Below are 22,072 nucleotides of genomic sequence, written 5' to 3' on the forward strand. Positions count from 1 at the left end.
ACCCCCCCCCTCCCATATTGGCCTGGATTACCATAACTAAAAATTACCGTCCCGGTTTTGACTTAAAAAAACATGGTCACCTTAATACTCGTCATGTGTACAAAACTGCAATTGTTCAGAATATAGAAACAAAATATATTTTCATATTTTAGGATTTGTAGAATATTTTGTGGCATAAAATAAATAGTTGTGAGTAGAAGAGAAAACAATATTTTGCCCCGATTCCGACAAAAACTGTGCGCACAGTTCAATGAGCGCTCCACATGATGATTTTCTGATGATTTTATTTTTAAATAGAAGAGAAATATACTGTCTAAAACTAGTTAAGATGCTCTGATAAGCCAATTATCAAAAATAATAATTGGATTTATTGGATATTATTGGAGTTTTTAGGAAAGAATGCATTCTGAGAATTATATATTTATTTTATAAGGGTATCGCGTTATAAGAAGGTTGGCTGTAATACAAAATTTTATTACATAGAATATATAGAAACTTGCTGGAGGTAAAAGATTATATTTCATTGTTATCCAGTTTGTTCTTTATTCGGCTCTATATACCATATATTGTTTAAAATCGCATTGCATTTCAAAAACATGCATATCGGATGCATATTATTATTATCAATTTTATTACTTTATATTTTATTTTATTAGTTTTATTATATGTAAGAAAACAAAATTCCACCTTCAAATCGTAAGCTGGCTATGGCTTCGTGGTAAGGAAGAAGAAATCACGTGCCTTGAACAGCCTGATATCAAATAGCAGTGATATCAAATAGTAGTCATATCAAACATTCACCTGATATTACTGAAAATTTCGGTGCATTACTGCCAACATATCCACATAAAAATTACATATCTAATATAATCTCACCAGAAAGAGAGGAGTCAACTGCTGAGTTGCCTTGCAGAAACACTAAGGTACTAAAAGAGCTCATACAGTATTATTTTACTGTTTAAAAGGTTCATCTCGCTATTTGGTTAAGATATCATAAAGATTATATTTCAATTCTAATGCTATGATAAACTTGAGTCCTAGATAATAATTTTTCAAAATCTATTGAATCATCAATACGCAAATCTGTTTATTCACTAATCCGTCATTTTACATATTGTGAATCTATATTATAGCCAACGATGAATATTCAAGTACATTTTGCATACAATGTATTTTAATATCGCTCTTACTATGAAAAAATATTTTATTAGGAAATAGAAATGAAAATTACGCACAATTATCCCACATTATTTCTGCTTCTGTAACATGGAAAACTGAACACTGCATTATTGCACTTAAAATAGCTGACTATTCGACAATAAATCAATCATTTTCTGAACAGTTAATGCATGGAGGGTGTCATCTTTTCATTCCATGTGATTGATGTGTTATTGATTTAATCATTCTATAAGAGTGTGTCTCCCATTATCAAATGGAACTGCATGAAGTCGAAGCAAACATTGAGTAACCGCAGAATATGAGGAATAATGAAATATTTATGAAATCTAGTCAGGCGCGTGATTCAAGAAGATTTTATTATTTATAAATTGGTATTTAATACAGCGAAGACTTCTAACAAAACAGATATTATCTCAAGATAAAAGACCCGATCGATCTTGTAAAGAAATATCAGAATATTTAGAGACAATAATACGTTTACACAATGATATATGATATATGTAAGAACAAATTTATTTTGCACAAAATTGTATGAATATATAATAGTCTATATTGAGAAATTATAGAATTAGTGACATCAGGATTTTGTTAATTTATAGGTATCGTAACTTTTATGTACAATTCGAAAGTTTTTTTTATATGACGTTCAGAATAGCATACACATATTTGGGGTAAAAAACCACCTGAACGTTCACATTGATAAGGATCAAACTATAAGAATATAGCAACAATGAGGTAAAATAAATTAATACGTAAAAAATGTGCCCATAAAATATGTATTTCAAACAGAAATTGTAACAGAAATGCTTACTAAAGCAAGATTTATGTTAGTAATAAGATTTGATTTTTTTTGTTTGTTATGTTTAAACATACATATTTATATTATTATTTATTTTTATTAATTTTTTGTTGAACCTAATATTTTTTTTATTTTATTAAAATGGACTCGTTCTACACATACATTTAACCTAATAATTGAATTATTAGAATTGCATCGCATTAATTGAATTATTTCTAAAAATCGCTTTAAAATTAAAAATTAAATAGTAGATATTTTTGCCTTCTGAGCGTCTATTTTTACGCCACATAGGGAGTGCAAAAGACCAGATGACAAACAGATAAAAATGCAAAAAAAACATTACTAAAATGATAAAAAAACTGCGAATTTTACTAAACATAGTTTGATGTCTATATGTTTAATTGTGATGTGAAAGTATGGGTCTAAAATCTTGAGTACATCTAATAAAAATGGCACATTTAAAATAAATTTATACCAGACGTTTCGTCATATCATCTTATATCATCGTCAGCAGAATTTTTTTTTATTCTCTTATTTACAACTGTCCAGTTAAGAACATTTAAATAATTTGTGGAATTTACAATTGTTGCATTGGGCATTGTTGACTAAAGGGGCATGTTGGAAAAACAACTCAATAGTTTTTCCCATTCGATATAATGTTCACAATATTTTATTGATAATTATATAATTTTAACTATTTACTTATAAAATAATTACTTTTAATAATGACTAAGTTATTTCAATATTTAATCAGAAGAGTTGTTGACTTAAATGCAGTGGCGCTTTTCTTTTGAATCTTCTTGGATAGTTTTGTTATCAAGAAGTTTGCTAATGAATTTGGGTGACTGATGAGCTTATTTCTATATTTATGTGCTGTTTTTGTCATTACATCATTTATGGTAGGCTTATTCGTGTCAACATGAATCAACCAGTTGGGATTTTGGTACTCATAAGGCAATTTTCAAAATTTGTTCTGGAATTTGTGTATTATTTCTATATAGTCTTATGAGCACTGCCCCACAATTGTATTCCATAGCACCAAATTGGTTTGAATAAAGATTCATATATACTTTTATATGCTTATTGTATAAAAGTAAAAATTTGACATTGAGTACACATAATTTAAAGTATAACATGGGTATAGATAGCAGAAGTTAATGTCACTAATCTTCTAAAACTATGTAACATAAAGAGAATACCTATATTTCATAAAAAAGCACCCGAGGCAAAATGTTACAGAGATCAGTGGAAATTTTATAGAGCTTGACTTGTATATCACATATTGCTTTGAAGATAATTATATTTATATATAATATATATATATATATATATATATATATATATATATATGTGTATGTGTGTGTGTGTGTGTGTTTTAAAATAGACAGTTTTAGTAAAGTCAGAGTTAATACTTTGTTTAGAATGTATGACATGTCTCAGAAAGGTATTCGATTTGCCAATTGTTCTCCAATATTAATGAATTACCGTTCAAATATGCACAGAGGCACATTGACCGATTGCAGTCATTGCTTGTTAACAACATACCCTTAGTAATTAACAAGGAATAATTCATAAGCACGTAGAGCCGCAGATGACTGAAGCTTTCAATGAAGGGCTAGCCAGCAATCACTAATCGTAAAATAGCTACACCACAACAATGGCCGGCGGGGGGTTACAATCACTCAAGTGCCTGACAAACTATATACATATATATACATATACGTTATAAAGAATACCGTATTTATTTTTAACTTTTCGCTCCAAAAGTGTTTTGCGCAAAAGTGGCCCTGTTATACGGATCAAAGCGTAGCTCAGTAATGCTACTGAAGAAACAGTCACAGCGTTACATTTTAAGATTTTACTATTATAAATAATAATGTATTGAAAAATCTTGAAGCAAAGACTGCCACACATGTCCATAGATAACACGCGTATTTTTTTTATTTATTTATTTTTGACAATCAGAATTCTATAAGTTCTACAACAGTTTTCTATAAGTCATTGTGATGAATTATAATGTCAAGTAAGAATCTTCTCCATTGAATGATGAATATGACCAATATTTCTTAATCGCTATAGTAGCGCTTTCCAGAGTTGCCTAGTAAACCTTTTTAACTAAATATAAATACAGATAGAAATATTTATACGAATATAAATTGCTTTTTTATTTTATTTATACACATGGTTTTTTTTACTATATTAATGCACATAAATATTCTATCATATTCTAAAATTCGTTAAAAAAATATTGCAATTGTACTCAAGAATAATAATTAGTTGTTGGCTCACTGTTTATTCTGCAATCTTCCAATAATCTTTATTGTATAATATCCTAATGTAAAAACAGTATTTTTAATTTTAATTATTTTCAGAATACGAAACATAGAAAAAATATTTATATTGCCGCAATGTAAACGTTTTATAAGAAGTTATTACTTAAGGATTGGAAAAAACATTGATGAATTTGATTGAAATTTAATTAATTTGATGTACCTAGCCAAGCCGTTTATAATCAACAGAAAAGTGTAAAAAAATTTGTTTCAATTCATATATTTTTTCTATAACCTTTGTCTACGAGTGCCTATAGGCGACATTCGTTTAGCGACCTGCGTGTACGAATGTCACCTATACATGACACCCAATGTGATAATTTTTGCTTCAAGATATATCGAGTTAAATTAACCCTTTCGCTACGAGAGTGCTTTCCACAAAAGTGTCGCTGCTGTACAGGAACAGCGTGGTGGCCATTCATAGCGATATATTTTAAGATATTTCTATCATTATCAAGAAAAAATTGCTTAAAAATTGTAAATTACGCTACTGATATACTAAAAATTACAATAGGAATTAGAATTACCAATGGTTTAACTCATAGTGATAAATCTTGAAGCAAAGACCGGCACAGTCATCTATCGCGTATACCCTTTCGTAGCGAAAATTTTTAAATTTCTAATTTGTTCTTGCAGTTTTTAGCTATTTATAAGTGTAATTTTAACATTTTAAATATATTTTTATTGATAATGATAAAAAAATTAAAATATTTTATGTGAGAAATACTTGAGCTACTTATTAGTGGCTCGACAAGCACACTCGTGCGGAAAACACTGTCGCGGCGAAAGAGTTAATTTATGGTTCATATAAAAATTATAACAACAATATACTGATGAGTGATGAGCAATTATCAATCGAAGTTTTATGCATATTATTAATAATGAAATAAAAATTTTTTGATTGTATCCCATAAGAAGTTCCTTGCAAGGTTGTCATTTATTCGTCGTAAAAAATGGTATTTTATTGATGTTTCCTGACTATAGTAAACCGAAGAATAAAATCTAATAGTATTAGATCTGAGGCATGTACATGGCAATAAGAAGTATCCAGTATAAAACAGTATTTTAGACTTGTAGCCTAGCAGAACTTTCAATAAGACGTATTTAATATTTTACGAAATTGGCGCACGCTAAAAATAGGTCTCAATAGCCTGAAACAAAATATCCAATTCTATTTTACGATACCTCACATGTATCGGTGTAAGTTCATAAATACATTTATCTCTTTGTTTATGTATGTACTTAATACCTACGAGTCATAACGTTATAATAATAGCACCTTTTATAATATTATAACATATTTGAAGTTGAAAGTCAGTAATCTCGCGATATAAAATAACATTCCGGACTGGAAGCGGGAATAATACGGTCGCTTTATAAAGTCTGCAAACAAGATAACTCCTGCGGCATTATATGTTCGATAACAAACAGCAGTTAAAACAAGATCAGAGTCTTTCATCGCAGGAGAGCGTGGCGCGTTGTCGGGAAACCAAATCAATCGAGAGAATTTTCCGAGCTACTGACTGTTTATAATAGTTTTCCAATAACAGGATATGCTACAGCGAATGCAGAACGAACGATCTCAATATGTTGAATAGCGATAAGGCACTAATTGATATCGGTCGAAATTTAGTCATTACCAAATTACTATATACTATTGCCTAAACTGTAATAGAAGCCGTTTTAACTTCACCTAGAGTAGGTTGTGAAAATAACTAGTGATCCATGGCATAGTACCTTAAGTCGATTTGCAGAAATTTCCCGGACAAAAAATTCAAATTTAGAAAAATTTTTTTTTCTTTTAACTTAAAAAAAATGATTTTTGAGATTAATTAAATTTTTGGAAAAAAATGGACTTTATCGGAAGATTTTATTTTTTTATATTTTGGTTTATTTTGGAAATTTTGAACTTTTTATCAAAGTAATTGCTCTGCATAGAGACGAAATATCAAAACGCGTAAGCGCCGCGTCACAGTCTTGCGGGTGAACATTAGTACGGAACTCAAAGAAATGTAAACAAAATTCGTTCTTATTAAAATCTCTATAAAATATCTGATAATTTGTTGTGCATATGTCTAATGATCATTTTTGACCATATGGGATTTTTTTTACATTTTTTACTCGATCTCCGAAATCGCTAAAGCTCCCTTCCCAAAAATTTGACCATTTTTTCATTTTGTCAATACAAGTAAGATGTTTTTTGAATTATTGAAATTCGACGCTCCGTTCTTTTAAAACCTGAATTACTATTTTTGGCACTTTTTAACTTCCCGTAGGGTAAGTTATAGTAATCGCAAAAAAATCGAAAATGAAAATTTTTGCATTTCTCGATGTTTCAAAGGTTTCTGAATATTTTGGCATACCTTAGAAAAAATGGATGTATGTGTGTGTGTGTGTGTGTGTGTGTGTGTGTGTGTGTGTGTGTGCGTGTGTGTATGTATGTGCGGATACAAATTTTCGTCGACGATTTCGGGAACACCGATTAACCGATTTGAATAATTCAAAAAACATTCGATTCGTATTGATAAGGAGACGTGCTGATTAGTTTTTGGCGAAGTCAGGTCTAGCCGTTCCGAAGATACGGGGCAAAAAGTGCCGAAACGGTAACTGAGTTTTTAAGAGAACGGAGCGTCCGATTTCAATAATTCAAAAAACATTTTACTTGTATTGACAAGGTGAAGAACCGATCAAATTTTCATAAAGGCAGGTCTAGCGGTTTCGGAGATCTAATAAAAAAAGTAAAAAAAAATGCCATTTGGCGGTCAAAAATGATCATTAGACATATGCACATTAAATTATCAGATATTTTATAGAGATTTTAACAATAAGTATAATTTTGGTTTACATTCCTATGGGTTCCGTACCAATGTTTACGCGTTAGACGTCGACGCGGCGCTTACGCGGTTTGATATTTCGTCTTCATGCAGTTAAAGCAGTACGATTGCTTTGAAAAAAAGTTTAGATCTTTCAAAACATGTCAAAATAAAGAAAACATTTTTTTTTCAAAAAAAAAATAAAAAAAAAAATAAAAAAAAATTTTTTTTTCCAAAAAAGAGTAATTTTTTGTCTAATTGTTTGTCAAAAATCTTATTTTTTCGAAGTAAATTTTTTTCAAAAATGTTAATCGTTTTTAAAAAAATAATTTTTGGTACGGGAAGTTCCAGCAATTTGCCTTAAGGCACGATGCATTAATTGCCTTAAGACAGAATTCCACTTACAGCTAGTTTCTCCATATATTCAAAACGACTAAACCTGTCTCGTCCAAAAACTAATCAGCATGTATCCTTATCAATGGGAATTGAATGTTTTTTGTATCATTAAAATCGGTTGAACCGTATTCCCGAAATCGTGAACGAAGATTTGTATCCGAACACAAAACATCTATTTGTTTTAAGGTTAAACATTAAATTACATTGGTGTCCCAAACTGTTCAGAAACTCTGAAACGTAAAGATATATAAAAAATTTATTTTCGATTTTTTGCGATTACTATAACTTACCCTACGGGAAGTTAATGAAACAAATATATATCCACGTTTACTCGCTCTTAGGTTAGTGGCTATAGCAATTCTGATGTCAAGCGGTAGTGACATCGGTTTTTACTTGGAAATATAGATAGCAATGTATTACAATGAAAATAGCCCTTATCCGGCGTTGCTGCCTTGCTCAAATATTCATCAATTCTACAGAAATTGTAATGATAAAAATTTATCACCTAGTGATAAAACAAAGGTTGGGTTGCCACCTATGACAAGCGGCGTAGTAGTTAAGTTAAATCACCACAACAGCTTGTAGAACCCTCAAGTCCCTATCGTTGATCAAATAAATTATAAAATAAAATACTAAACTTCATTGATTACATCTTAATGAACTGATATCGAAGAATCAGATTTTGAAAGATTTTTTACTATAAATACTTTTTATACACTGTATTCTGGGTTCCTTGTTAATAAATGAATAAAAGTCGAAAATTCCATCGATAAAGTAATTTCCACGCAAGATTCAACTTCTCAGTTCAAGACTCTTATTATATTCTTGTAATTATCTTAACAATCTAACTATTTCTTTATTAACCTGCACTGCTAATTGTCTAAAAAAAATGACAAATTGAATAGTATTGAAAAGTAAAAAAATCAGTTTTTTTTAATTTTGCCACAGATACCAAGGCAATCAAATACCAATTGTATTTAAATTAAATTCAGTATAAAAGTCCATTATTGACGAGTTAGAAACTAGAAGCAAAGGCAATATAATCGCAATGCAGTCATTCATTGCGACATTACACCCGACACTGGTTCATGCAGTATAATTTAATAGGGTAATTTGACTGTTGTATTACGTTTGAAGCACGATCTCCCTATTGCAATGCTACCAAATAAAACATTTAAAACATAAACTCAAACCTTCTATTATTCGTTTATATGGTTACAGAACTCAACTGGCAATTTTTATTAATCATCAAAATGAAATAAAATTAAGCTTATAGAATTTATGGATATAAAAACATAATGCATAAAATTCAATATAATCATATGAATTTAATACGCAAAAATGTGTTGTATCTATTTAAAAGTTAACGATTAAGAATTGGTCTCGAACCTTTTTGCTACGGATGTCATCCCTGGACGACATTCGCCTGACGTGCTGTGTGTTCAAATGTCGTCCCTAGACGACACGTTATGTATGCCTTTGCTTCCAACTTTATCATTGTAAGTTGAAGTATTGAGAATTCTAGTCTTGTAAGTTCTAGTTCATTAGAAGCGTAATTTTAAAATTGTTAACACATTTGTATTGATAATCATAAAAATTCATGGCTACAGCACCTTTTCACATAATTATTGATATTCATTACATATTTGGTCCATAAAAATTCGGTGAAATATGATACTAACACTTTTCGGCCACTTTTATTAGGACTATCCCCACAAATTATTGAAGCGCATTACTTTAAAACATACGATAAACCAGATTCGAAGCTCACAATTAGTGAGTGCGGATTTTTGTTCAAAAATCCTAGTCAATATTTTCATGGTACTAAGTACCTTTATGAGTAATGATTGTATCATGTTGATCAATGACCTTACACATCATCTTCCAAGCAGCATCATATTCCCACATTCACAAATCTCCTTTTTTTTTTGTCAATCAAAACTTTATTCAAGTCAAATCTCCTGAATTTTAATAGCAACTAGCTGAATCAGATACAATTTGACACCATCGTGATTATTGACAAGATCGACTAATCATCATCAAAAATCAGAAAATCGCCCCAATTCATTCGTTGCTCCGCTGTTCCATACATCAGAATCAAGAAGACTAAATATAATATGACCAATTAACTTGATCCAGTAAAATTGAATTTAAATAGTACATACCCACTGGAATAACTACTATCTATACCTCATTGATGCCAATCAAATAACTCATAGATTATATCTTATGTTCTAATAATTTTAACCGTTTAAAGACTTTTCTAGAGATAGAAACTAGTAGATTTGATGGTGCAGGGTCACTGTATGGTAAAGAATTCGTATTGTTTCTCCGATATTCACATTATCATGAAGAAAACAATAAATTTGAATAGTTTGCTCTAAAATTAAGCAATACAAATACGGTAAAAAAAGAAATTTAGAAAAATCTAACGTTTATTTATTTTTACAAAATACGAGTATTTTCTTTTTATTAATTTTAGTGGTTAATAAAAAAACGGTGATAATAACTCATATGTCCTATAATTTGAAAAAAAAATTGATTTTTAACTTCCCGAAGGAGAAGTTTATGTTCTCAAAAAAATCGGATTCACTAATTTTATGTTTTCTCAACGTTTCAAGCCATTCTGAACCGAGTGTGAAGTTTGGAAAAAGTATGTGTGTAAACAGATTTTTTTTTAAAATCTGAAGTTTTCTCAAAAATGGCTGGACCGATTTCAAAAATTTAAAAGCCATTCGATGTATCTCGATGAGGACTATCGTTTGTTCGACGATCTGCCAAGCCGTTTCTTTGTAATTTAAAAAAATGTGTTAAACTTTTCATCCACATTTAAGCTCATACTTCGAATCAATTTTAAAAAATCAAAAATTGTAAGATATTAGTTGGAAATAATACCGATTAGTTTTAGGTGAATCTACCGAGCCGTTTTCTCGTAACAAAAAAATTTAACCCGATTTTCATGTAACTGTTTTTGGCAATATATATCATGGTCTTATAGAACTTACTGAAATATTACGGCCTTACGACAAGTAGTTTAATTTTAAAAATTCAACAAAGTTTGAGAAAATGAGTATTTTTTTGACGTTTGTTAAAATTAAAATTAGAGGGCTTGGTCTTAATGAACATACAAAACCATTAAAGTCCTACGAAAACTGGTTCAATTATAAAAATTATTGATTTTTGAAAATTTGCTTTTAAAAAATACTCCGAGTTAACGTGTTTGTTAGTTTACAATTCGGGTTCATGAAACTTGCCTCAAGGCAAAATACCAGTACCAACTAGTTTTACACACGTTTTTAATTAAATCAACCACTTTCAAATATACTCAAAACAATTGTTGCACAATTATATTTATTTATTAATAATTTGATAATTATCCATGAGGAAATGTAAAATTCCTGAATCGTTTTATGAAATAGGATTATTATGGTAAATCGCATGACGTGGGTTCTTATGTACAATTACAATGTAAAAACGCTAATTTGTATTCTACGGGGTCCTCGGTGGTTTAGCAAATTTTATTCTGTTTATATCTAATACAATATCACGGGCCGGTTGAGAGTCAGTCGTCCGCGCCTAAGATCCGTCAGACGCCCGACCGAGACGCCCAAGACGCCCTAGACGCCCTTCGCTAACATTCACAGCGTCTAATATCAATTCCGAACGTAATTTCGGCACGCAAAGAAACACAGAAGTCAAAAACGTGACGATTTTTCTAAAGCGAAAACAGTGAAAAGCGCGCAGCTTGTTTTGTCAGTATCAGAACGAACCGAGGGAAAAAGGAAAAGCGTTTGGAAAAAAGGCAAACATGACGGCGTGCGAACAGAACTCCACTCGAAGAAAGACCCTTCAGTACAGTGGAATACTCGAGATTTACGACACTCCTTTGAGAATGGGATAGGAGTATGCTTCGCCACTTACACATATTATTCAACGAAAACTGCGGCCTGATAGATCGAGAATTTTACGACAAGGAGCACTAAAACCGTTGATTTCTTTTCAATAAAATCCGATACTGATTTCTCGAGCACGATCTGATCTTGTTCGAGTAAAAATACGTAAGTTGCTGACATGCATAGTTAATAACATACATACACAAAGGAAAAAATGCATGTAATCTTTCGTGCAGTAAATTGTGAGTCATTATAGTGTCAAATTAGACGGCTTGAACGCCAAAGCCGTTGCAGTACATTTATGTGAACGAAATGTTTTACTTTTTTATAAACTTTTAATAGTTTAGAAAGGAAAGTGTGAAAATTATTCAAAATTATTTCATAAAATTATGAATATTTCATGATTTTGTATTTTATGTAAATGTGTATAGATTAGTAAATGATTCTAATTAATTAATTTTTATTTGCAGACAGTGAAATAATTTTTATTCCTTTTTTGCATTAGTAACATATCAATTGTTTGCTAGGTGTTAGGCACGTAAAACGAATAAAATTATTATTTTATGTCTCAAAATAGCCATTTACCTTATTAATTAAAATTTTGTCATTCCTTCGATATGGAACAAATACTGTTAGCATTTAAAATCAATCAGAATAATTCAAAATGTCCTGAAGCATTAAAATAGTCGTCTCAGAAATTAAATTATTAGTTATAATCATGCCAAAGCTAATTTTTTGTGATTATTAACTAGAAAATGAAATCAATTTCAATTTTTTTCTATGAAATAGTTCATAACATTTTTGCAAAAATCACAACTAACCAAATCTAATTTATTCTAATTGCCAATTCAGAGTATTTGGTAGAGTATCTACGATTACAAGCCTCATACCAAAACTATTTTGATTTGATATCAATAAAAGCCTCCGTCCGACTCAAAGAAAAGGTTGATCTTATTTTAACTGCTATTTTCTTATCGATCAAATAATAATATCGTAGGAGTTATCTTATTTGCCGACTTGGAGTATTGTTTTCTTTCAGCAAAGAATGCGCTTTTTTCCGTTAGCCAAAAGCTCTTTGTTTTGTGAGCTTAGCGGTTCGCTTCTGCAAACACAAAACATTATGAAATGTGGTATTGTTGAAATATTACGACCACTATTAACTCCATATGAAATGCTATAAATTTTGATATCAGCTTCCTGAATCTATATAATATGATTCTGGTTTGTGGGAAATCGAATTTAATAGAAACATAAAATGTTTATCAAATGTGGCAGTATATTAATATTTGAAAAATAGAGCTAAACATGTTGCAAATTCTTATAGTACGGGTTTCATACCGTTAAGTCTTAGTATAGTTTACATGGAAATTTGAAAAATACATCATTCACATTTTTTGTGGTGATTAGACTAACATGATTTGCAGTTATACTTTGCATACATAATTTCCCAGAACGTAGTATAGAAAAACAATCAACTTAAACCATGAAGAAATGTTGTATTTGGTACAATATAGGCATTAAATCAATAAGCGATTAAGTATGATATTTCTAAGTAAATATTATATAAGCATATTATGAGTACAGAATATATATGTCTCGTGCAGACGGGGTCGCGTGTTTAGCCTCCGCTCTGGCAACCTAATATCGTGCAGCAGCGATATCTATTTTGACTTGAAAATGTAGATTTTTCCAATAGAAAATAGTCTATTTCGGACACTACGGTACAAAATGGAATTGGAAATCTCTCAATATTCTTCCCCAAATCGAGCTGCAGTTTAACCTAGATCACGTGCCTGCCCTAAGGCAGTAATACCCATTATATATATATATATATATATATATATATATATATATATATATATATATATATATATATATATATAGAAATGTTTCCTTACAGTGAATTTCTTTTCAGGAAACAATAAGTCAGTATCATGGATTCGACGCAGAGACGCCCATATCCTGACTGTGGACAGGTACACATTCATAGCTGACGAAAGGTTTCAATCGTTTCTGATTGAAACAACTGGAACATGGACTTTACAAGTAAGTTATCATTATTATCTATAATATTAATATTATCTTTCGCAAATAAATAGTAATTGCCAAATATTAAATTTTGTGAATAAGTAACTCTGAAAATAATTAGAATATTAAGTTTGACAATTAGATTTAAGTAAAAAGATTTGAATATACAGCCACATCTTAAATGCAGTTAGCAATCATCCTAAAGCATAAAGCTAAAATTATTTAGAATCAATCAATCAATCAATCAATCAATAATATGGTTTTTATTGATTTAAAATATTTCCCTTGTTTTCTACATTTTATTATGTTTTCATTATTGTGTAGATACACATATAAAAAATGACTGAAATGTAAATTCATAGATATCTTCTGCTAGTATTGACTCTACTTTTTTTTAGGCATCAATTTGAGCAATCTCAGTTATGATTGCAAAAATGAAAGTATAAATTAAAGACAGCAATAGGATCATTTGCGAACTAAGAACTCGTATCAGAATAAATACTTTTATTATAATCTATCATAAGCATTCTAAATATATATTGAATATAATTCTTATAGAACATATTAACTAATTTAAAAGAAGAACAAAACTGCCTTTTTAAATTGTAATTATAAATAAAATAAATAATAAACCAATACATTATTAAAATCAACCCCTTTAATTTATTTGTTTATTAACCTCGCCATAAAAATAATTCAAAATTGCTTTTATTAATCAGAATAAATTCAATTATAAAAAGTATACTTTAACATACTAAGTATCAAGAAACTCGCAAAATGCTTAAAGAGTAAATTTTTAACTGTGACACTAAATGTTATATATTTAGATTGCTCTCGGAACGGGTAAATTAGAATAATTAGATTTGCAATTATTTTGAATGGTGATCGATATAACTACATGTTGTTTAATATTATATATAAAACAATCCACTAATGATCAAAAATTTTGGCTCGTAATAATATTCATTCTAGTAGTGTAAACCATATTTAATACAAACCATATTTTTTCGACCGCTACAGAATCATTAATTTCACGACCAAGAGTTCAAAATAAAGTCTCAAGGTATTTTAAATCATGTATTAACGATAAAACAACTCATTCGATTTAGATACATTCATAATTTATTTGATAAATTCAACTAAAATTATTCCAAAGTAAATAAAAATGATTCTAACAATCTATTACAATTTCCCTAATTGTATGATATACGAGAGGTATAAGGCAATGGGAATAAAAATTGGGATCATGAATTATACCAATGGAGTCGTTGTGAAGTTAATGATTTGTATATATAGATGATATTTATCATCTTGAGCGCTTAATATACGATTATTGATTCGGATAATTCAAATTTATTGCCGAAGTATTCAAAATTAATATCACATTCGAACGCATAATAAATGTTGGAATGGATATGCGTGAGAATAAGTACTAATAATATTTTATTCTGATATAAAAAAATCTTATTAAGCAGATAATTGAAGGAATGATTCAAAAAATTAGTCTATATTTGGTTCTTAGTCAACATCAATTTATAAGCCTGATAGATATTAGCTAATTATTTAAAAAGATATAGTGCTTGTGTATGTTCAAAAACTATTTAATGCAATTCAGTTTCTTTGTAAATATTAGTTTTTCATTAAATATTTGAGGAATTTATTCTCCCTCGTTTTAAAAGTTGTTCGAAAGATAGGAGTGGAGAAATTTATTTGTTTTGCGTGAAGATTGGTTTTTACCACTTAATAATTATAATCTATATATATATATATATATATATATATATATATATATATATATATATATATATATATATATATATATATATATATATATATATATATATATATATATGTGTGTGTGTGTGTATGTGTATTACAAAATTGGACAAAATTTACCCAAAATATTGAATTATACTAAGTCGAAACTCTCCAACATTAAAATATACTTATTCAAATGTTTGTAACTTAAATATGATATATTCAATTCATACCATATTTGAAAATCCTTTTTTTTTTAATTTTTTCGCATTCCTCTATTTTATCATGATAAAGGTGTATAATTTAAGAGTGTTCTAAAATAACTTATATGCATTTTAAACAATATGTAATACCAAAAATAAAACGTGAAAAAGAATAAATGTAAAACTTGTCGGACATACAGGACTGATTTTATGACACTAAAAATCATAATCATCTGATTATAAAAGCATTTTAATATGCTTCAAAACTTTTAACAAACTAAATATTTTGATTTAATTCATTAATTAAAATTTTACATTGCCTAACTCTGCTACTACACTCTTTGCATTGGAGTAACTTGATAAAAATTTATTCTTCTGAAACATATTTTTTTGTAATACTTACATTGAATTATTACTAAATCATATATTTTCTATATATGAACGACCTATTAATTTTCTAAACATGTTTTAGTAACGTAACATCTATATACCATATATAGTCATAGTTATTCAACGAAAAATCATTATTAAGAATTAGGTGAAAATATTATTTTTCCATCATAAGTATTTAATAAGTACAGCTAACTTTCACAAAATTATTTTTAAAAGTCTTGCATAAAATATGGACCTTTCAAGTTAGAAGCTTTATTTTAGAACGAAGCGCATTCCGTTTAAAATTTAATGGATGCTTTTATCAAATTTTATCACTTTTATAAAAATATATGCTTTTATCAATTTTACAAATATATAATTACACCATAATGTTAAATATTACAGTATAATTTTTTCATATTTTTAAATTCACGATTATCGTATTGTCAAATGACACGCACTTACTTATAAACTTAAAAAGAAGCACGGAATGCAAATCTCTTATATAAATAAAAAATAAAAATATATTAAAATTTTATAAAAAATAATTTTCACAAATATTCTTAACCGAAACGAGTCTCCAAATTTTGACTCGTCTAGTAATTATCTAGATGGTTTTTTACTAGATTCTTTTTTTATATGTTTTTTTAATTTGAATGAAATAAGTACTTAAACACCTTTTTTAAAAAAATCATTGGTTACTTTTAAGTTTTAAAGAGCACATCGATTTAAGAATAAAATCTGGACCCATTCTAAAAGTTTCGTTGTATAATGAGTTGTAGAAACTTGTAAATGTCTAGATAAAAAAAATCACAAAATGTTTTATATTCAGTGCAACCAATAAAGATTTATCATATCATTAGTTGATATCATCGTTAGTAACTTGAAGATTAAATTTATCTAATGATTATTGAATACCAATTAAGAAAGTTCTCAACTCAGCGTAGAATTAAATATTCTCACTTGAGCGTAATTATTACGAGCTTAGCTACGACCTACTTTAATTAATTAAATATAATTAATGATATGCTAATTTTTGCTATTTGCAATACAATGAACATTTTCACATTACATGAAACGGCGTTCCAGTAATTGCCTGCTGAAATGAGCTCTGTGTTATTCTTGATTCGCAGAGATGTACCAGGATATATGTGCCAAGTGCGCAGCGTTTCCGAACATTTACAACAATAAATAACTCTGAACGTACTATAAATTATAATTATTGCGTAAAGATAATGCTAATTATCTAGACATAATCTTCAGATTATCGGCACCGTTAATACGAACGTCTAATTCGGTATTATCGACTTACACGTGTACACGTGTAAAGTTATGTTAAGAACGGGGGTTGGGGATAAACAGTTTACTCAAATTTTGTTTAAAATTACATAGATAATAATAAATAATAATGATTAATAAAAAATCAATATCCGAAATTTAAAATGATTCTAAATTTTATTACATTTTTGATTTATATAAAATGAGTACATTTGCATTGTCGTTTGCAATATAAAATTAATTTTATCTAAGAATTAAACTTTTGAGATGATTCACATATTGTTTGGCATTTTTCGTATCATTTACTTGGATTTCTAGTATGTTGTCAAAAACTTTCCAAATGATAAAATTATAACGCCTATTGCGTATGCTCGTAGATATATCCGTTTTATATACTTTCCTTTTTAAATCATCTCTGATAATAAATTGATATAATAATTTAAATTGGTGCGGCAATTTATAAATTGCAAAAGAATATGTTTTTGTAAAAAATGAATTTGAAAATTTTCTTTTTTAATGAATTATTTTTATCGAAGTCTTAAAAATATGATCGAATAGATCACTCAAAACAAGGTAACTAAAAGATTTTACAAAAAACTAATACATTGAATCAAAAATCAGTTAAAAATATGCCAAAAATTAGTTCAATAAATTATTAACTTTCCGTAGAATAACTTACAGTAATCGCAAAAAAATTGAAAATGAAAATGTTTATGTATCTTCAGGTTTCAAAGGTTTTTGAACGTTTTGGCATATCTTAAAATTGAATTATGTCTATGTGTGTGTATGTATATATGTATGTGCGGATACAAACTTTCGTCGACGATTTCGGGAACAGCAATCAACTGATTTAAATATTTCAAAACCATTCGGGGGGCGTGCTGATTAGTTTTTGGCAAAGGCTTCAAAGATGTGCTAAAAGCGTGAATTCAGTTTTTGAGAGAAGGTAGCGTCCGATTTGAATGATTCAAAAAACACTTCATTTTTTGACAAAATAAAAACCTGATAAAATTTTTGAACCAAAGGTCTAGCTGTTTGACAGTCAAAATTAATCATTGGACATATGCACATCAAATTATTGGATATTTTATAGAGATTTTATTAATTAGTATAAATTATGCTTACATTTCTATGGGTTCCGTACCAATGTTTATCCGTTGGACCGCAACGCGGCGCTTACGAGCTTCAATTTTTTTTTCTAAAACAGCTACTCAACTAAATGTTGAATTAGGTGAATAGATTTTTAGGATAACATGATTAAAATTCAAACATACTTGTTTTGTGAGCATATTTGAAGTATCTATCGGGATAGAAGAAAAATGTAAAGAATTGATCTCTAACTCTTTCCACTCGCAAATTGCGAGATTTCTATCTATTTTGCCGCCAGAGCGGCTCATCCGAGTGAAAAGGGTTAATATATGGGTGTGTGAGTGTATACTTACAATTAAAAGCTAGGATCCAGCACATGGATTCTAGAAAAATGAAAATTGAGAATTAATTAGGTAGCGAAAGAAAGTTAAAGTAGCTTTCATTGAAGCTCTTAAAGCAGACCAATGATTATCAAATTTCCTAAAGTTTATGTCGTTTCAGTATGAAATATATAAACCATGGAATAAACATGACTACAAAAACTTGATATCATAAACTTTAGAATCAAGTATTCCAAATCCAGGTGAATTGGCAGGAACTAATTTGTTCACCAGATCCTATCCTAGAATCTATATAGGCGATATGTATATGATGTGTACACGAGATTACTCGAGAACAGCTCCGACTAACTGCGATCATTAGAGATAACAATTAATTGATTGCGCGTTACAGAATAATGACATCTACAGTACTAACACTTGAAAGCTTCGAAGGCATGTACATATTGCCAATGCACTTTGGATATTAATTCAATTCAATTGATGATATTATTTAATTCATCGGCAGGTGAATCAATCGTTGTATTCAATAAACTATGTTCAACGTAAATCATTGTTTTGTTATCATCCTGATGTAGTAGTTTATGCCAGACAATCGTTTTGCTAATGGTATACTGTCTTGACGTTTTAAGTCATTCTGTATCGGTTGAGACCAAAATTGCAGAACGTATTGTGTGCGTTTGTGGATATGTGAGCCAAAGTTTCATCTTTCGTCGACGATTTGTTAAAACATCTCAACTGATTTCTAAAGTTTGAAAGACATTTGATGAAACTGTAAGGGCTCGCATCAATTAGTTTTGCACGACAATCGGCCAAGTCGTTATTATACAATTCCTAGGATACTGCAAAATTATTTGTCCACATTTTCAAAAGATATCAGTTGACTGGTTAGTTAACTTCCCGTAGGGTAAGTTATTGTGATCATCCAAAAATCAAAAATGAAAATTTAGGCTATGTTCAAGAACTCCTGAACAATTAAGCATTTCATGGAATAAATGAATGTATGCGAGTGTGTATGTTTGGGTACAATTTCTCGGACGCACGGATCAACCGATTTACATTATTCAAAAAACATTCTATTCCTATTGATGGAGTTGCTTAATTTTTAGTAGAGACAGGTCCAGTCGTTTCAGATATACGGAGCAAAAAGTTCAGAAAATGGAAATTCAGTTTTTGTGAGAACGCAGCAATCGATTTGAAAGACAGATCCAGCCGTTTGGAAGATGCAGAGCAAAAAGGGCTGAAAATTACTGTTTTTGAGACTACTTAGCATTCGGTTTGAATGATTCAATGTTTTACTTGTGTTGGCAGAATGAAGAATTCATTATATTTTTTCGAAGGTTTGCAAAAAAATACTTGCAAAATTTGTCATTTGTTCATCAAATATGATCTTTAAAATATATTGTTATTGATTCATATACAAATAAATTTAGTAAATAGGTAGACAGGTATACAGGTAGACAGCTAGGCAGGCAAGTAATCAGGCAAAAATAATAGAAGAGGAGATATGTAGTCGGATAAAATGGTATACTGACGAAATGATACACTGGTATGCTGGTAAATAATTGAATTATGTAGGCAGGTAAACAGATGAACAGAAAGACAGGTAGGTAAATAAATGGATAGACAAGAATAAGCAGACAGAGGAACAAATAATCAGGTGGATCATATGTTAATCAAAAAAAAATTGATTAAATTACACTTATGGAAAGTTCATGCAACTTGCACGAGGATCTGCCGAACAAATCTTCCTCAATACATAGTTTTGAAATGAAATTTTTAGTCAATTTAATAAAATTTTGCATATTGATAGAGTGTATAGTTTTAACAAACAACTTAATATATTATAGGTCTATGAAAATTGGTTTAATTCTTGATTAAGTCGATTATTTTACAGCTTGCCAAGGCAAATTACCACTTACAACTAGTTTAAGTAGATATTGAGTAAAACCAAAAAAGCTGGCAAATGTTTGTATATATTAATTTGTTTTGTTTATATATTCACAATACTTAGAACTAATGCCATTTCATGTTTAAAACAAATAGTTCTCAATTTTATTCTGCCATTTATTAAATAAAATATATATTACGAAAGCTCATTTTCAAAGCTCAATTCATACATTAAAGCACCACGTTTTTAATTAGATATTTTTCACTTAATAGTAAATGTATTATATCATGGCAAGGCGTACGTTAACATCGTTTTATTTTGTTAGTAAAATAGTGCATTACGCTAAAGCAAAGCAAGCTCAAATTTCAGTACCGTGATAACGATGCTCCCTTGCGTATTATAAATACTTTACTCTGACGATCATTAAAGTTTCATGTTTCGACAGCAAAAATTTATTATGTATTGCACTAGTCATATACGATAGTATTATAATGATTCAGATAAAATAATGGCTAAACGTCTGACCGAAAAAAATCGAGTTTTAAAATTTGAATATTCAGATCTATAACAGATCTAATAATCGTAGGTATTGAAATTTCTTGAAGACAATTGAATGGCGTGAAAAGGCACATAAAGGAAGTGGTTAATATAATGAATTCTGTTACACTTCCTTTTATAAACATTTCTCTATTAGCCTAAAAATAAGCTAAATTAACTCTCACTGATTTTACACATTGATTAATTCATTTAAAATCCTTCATGATAGTTACAATCAATGCTGTCATCCCGTTTCAGCATTTCGTTAAAGTTCTGAGACACCCTGTATATACCAACTCTTTTTTTTTATAATGTGAACCATAAGTTGATTAACATTTTGAGACAATATAAAACAAAAACTAGTCATATATGGCTTGTGCCTTAGCAAATTGCTGGAACATACCTTACCTTAATTGAAATTTCAAAAACTAAAAAGAATAATCAATAAAAAAGAGTGCACGTAAGGTTCACACAAGATTGAAGTAAAACTTATTTGCTACTGTACAAGATGGCATTTAAGTAAAAGCAAATACATCATATAACAATTTTGAATAATGTTTATCAGTAATTTGGTAACACTCGTGATGCACACATTTATTAGTGTCAACCAATATACACATTTATATAGTGATAAATAATAAATTATATATTTATAATAGCATTAAAAATATGTATAATATTTAAAAACAATAATGTTATTAGTCATACTTCAATTATGACATGATCGGTTTGTCATTGTAATTAGCATTTAGAAATGAATCTTCATTAGAGAGATGAAGTAATTGCTGATTAATAAATTCTATAATAATTGTTCACACAGTGTATTATGTTAAACAACGCCTAAACGAATATTGTTTTCGCAACTTCACTCATCATGTAATAATTGTGTTTGAAGAACTCCATATTTGCCTTTAGTTTTTTTATACTAACTATAGTAGATACGCCACTGGGCGTATCTACTAATTTGTAAATAATCAATTGTAAACAACTTGTCAGCATTCTCTGCTAAATATAATTATTTTTATAGATTGCAGAATAAAAATAAAATAAAATTTTAAAAAAATTTTAAAAAAAATTAATGATAGCTAAATTTATCTATTTAATTATTCATTTATTGATTTATTTATTTATAACGTCAATTTAATAGAATCGTAAGCATAGATAAAAT

The 22,072-nt window shown here is 29.1% G+C and overlaps 1 protein-coding gene across 1 annotated transcript in view; it reads left to right on the top strand.

Annotated features, from left to right (window-relative positions):
• Positions 1–22,072, top strand: part of LOC113375086 (lachesin-like) — a 139,739-nt gene that overhangs the window by 109,012 nt on the left and 8,655 nt on the right. Inside the window, exon 5 of the mRNA XM_026615033.1 lies at positions 13,326–13,456. Coding sequence (XP_026470818.1) covers positions 13,326–13,456 — 131 coding nt within the window. The remainder of the gene's footprint in view (positions 1–13,325; positions 13,457–22,072) is intronic.

The sequence above is a fragment of the Ctenocephalides felis genome, unplaced genomic scaffold (assembly GCF_003426905.1).
Source record: "Ctenocephalides felis isolate EL2017-DRISC unplaced genomic scaffold, ASM342690v1 CF-g0.4_SCAFFOLD_01886, whole genome shotgun sequence".
Lineage (NCBI taxonomy): Eukaryota > Metazoa > Arthropoda > Insecta > Siphonaptera > Pulicidae > Ctenocephalides > Ctenocephalides felis.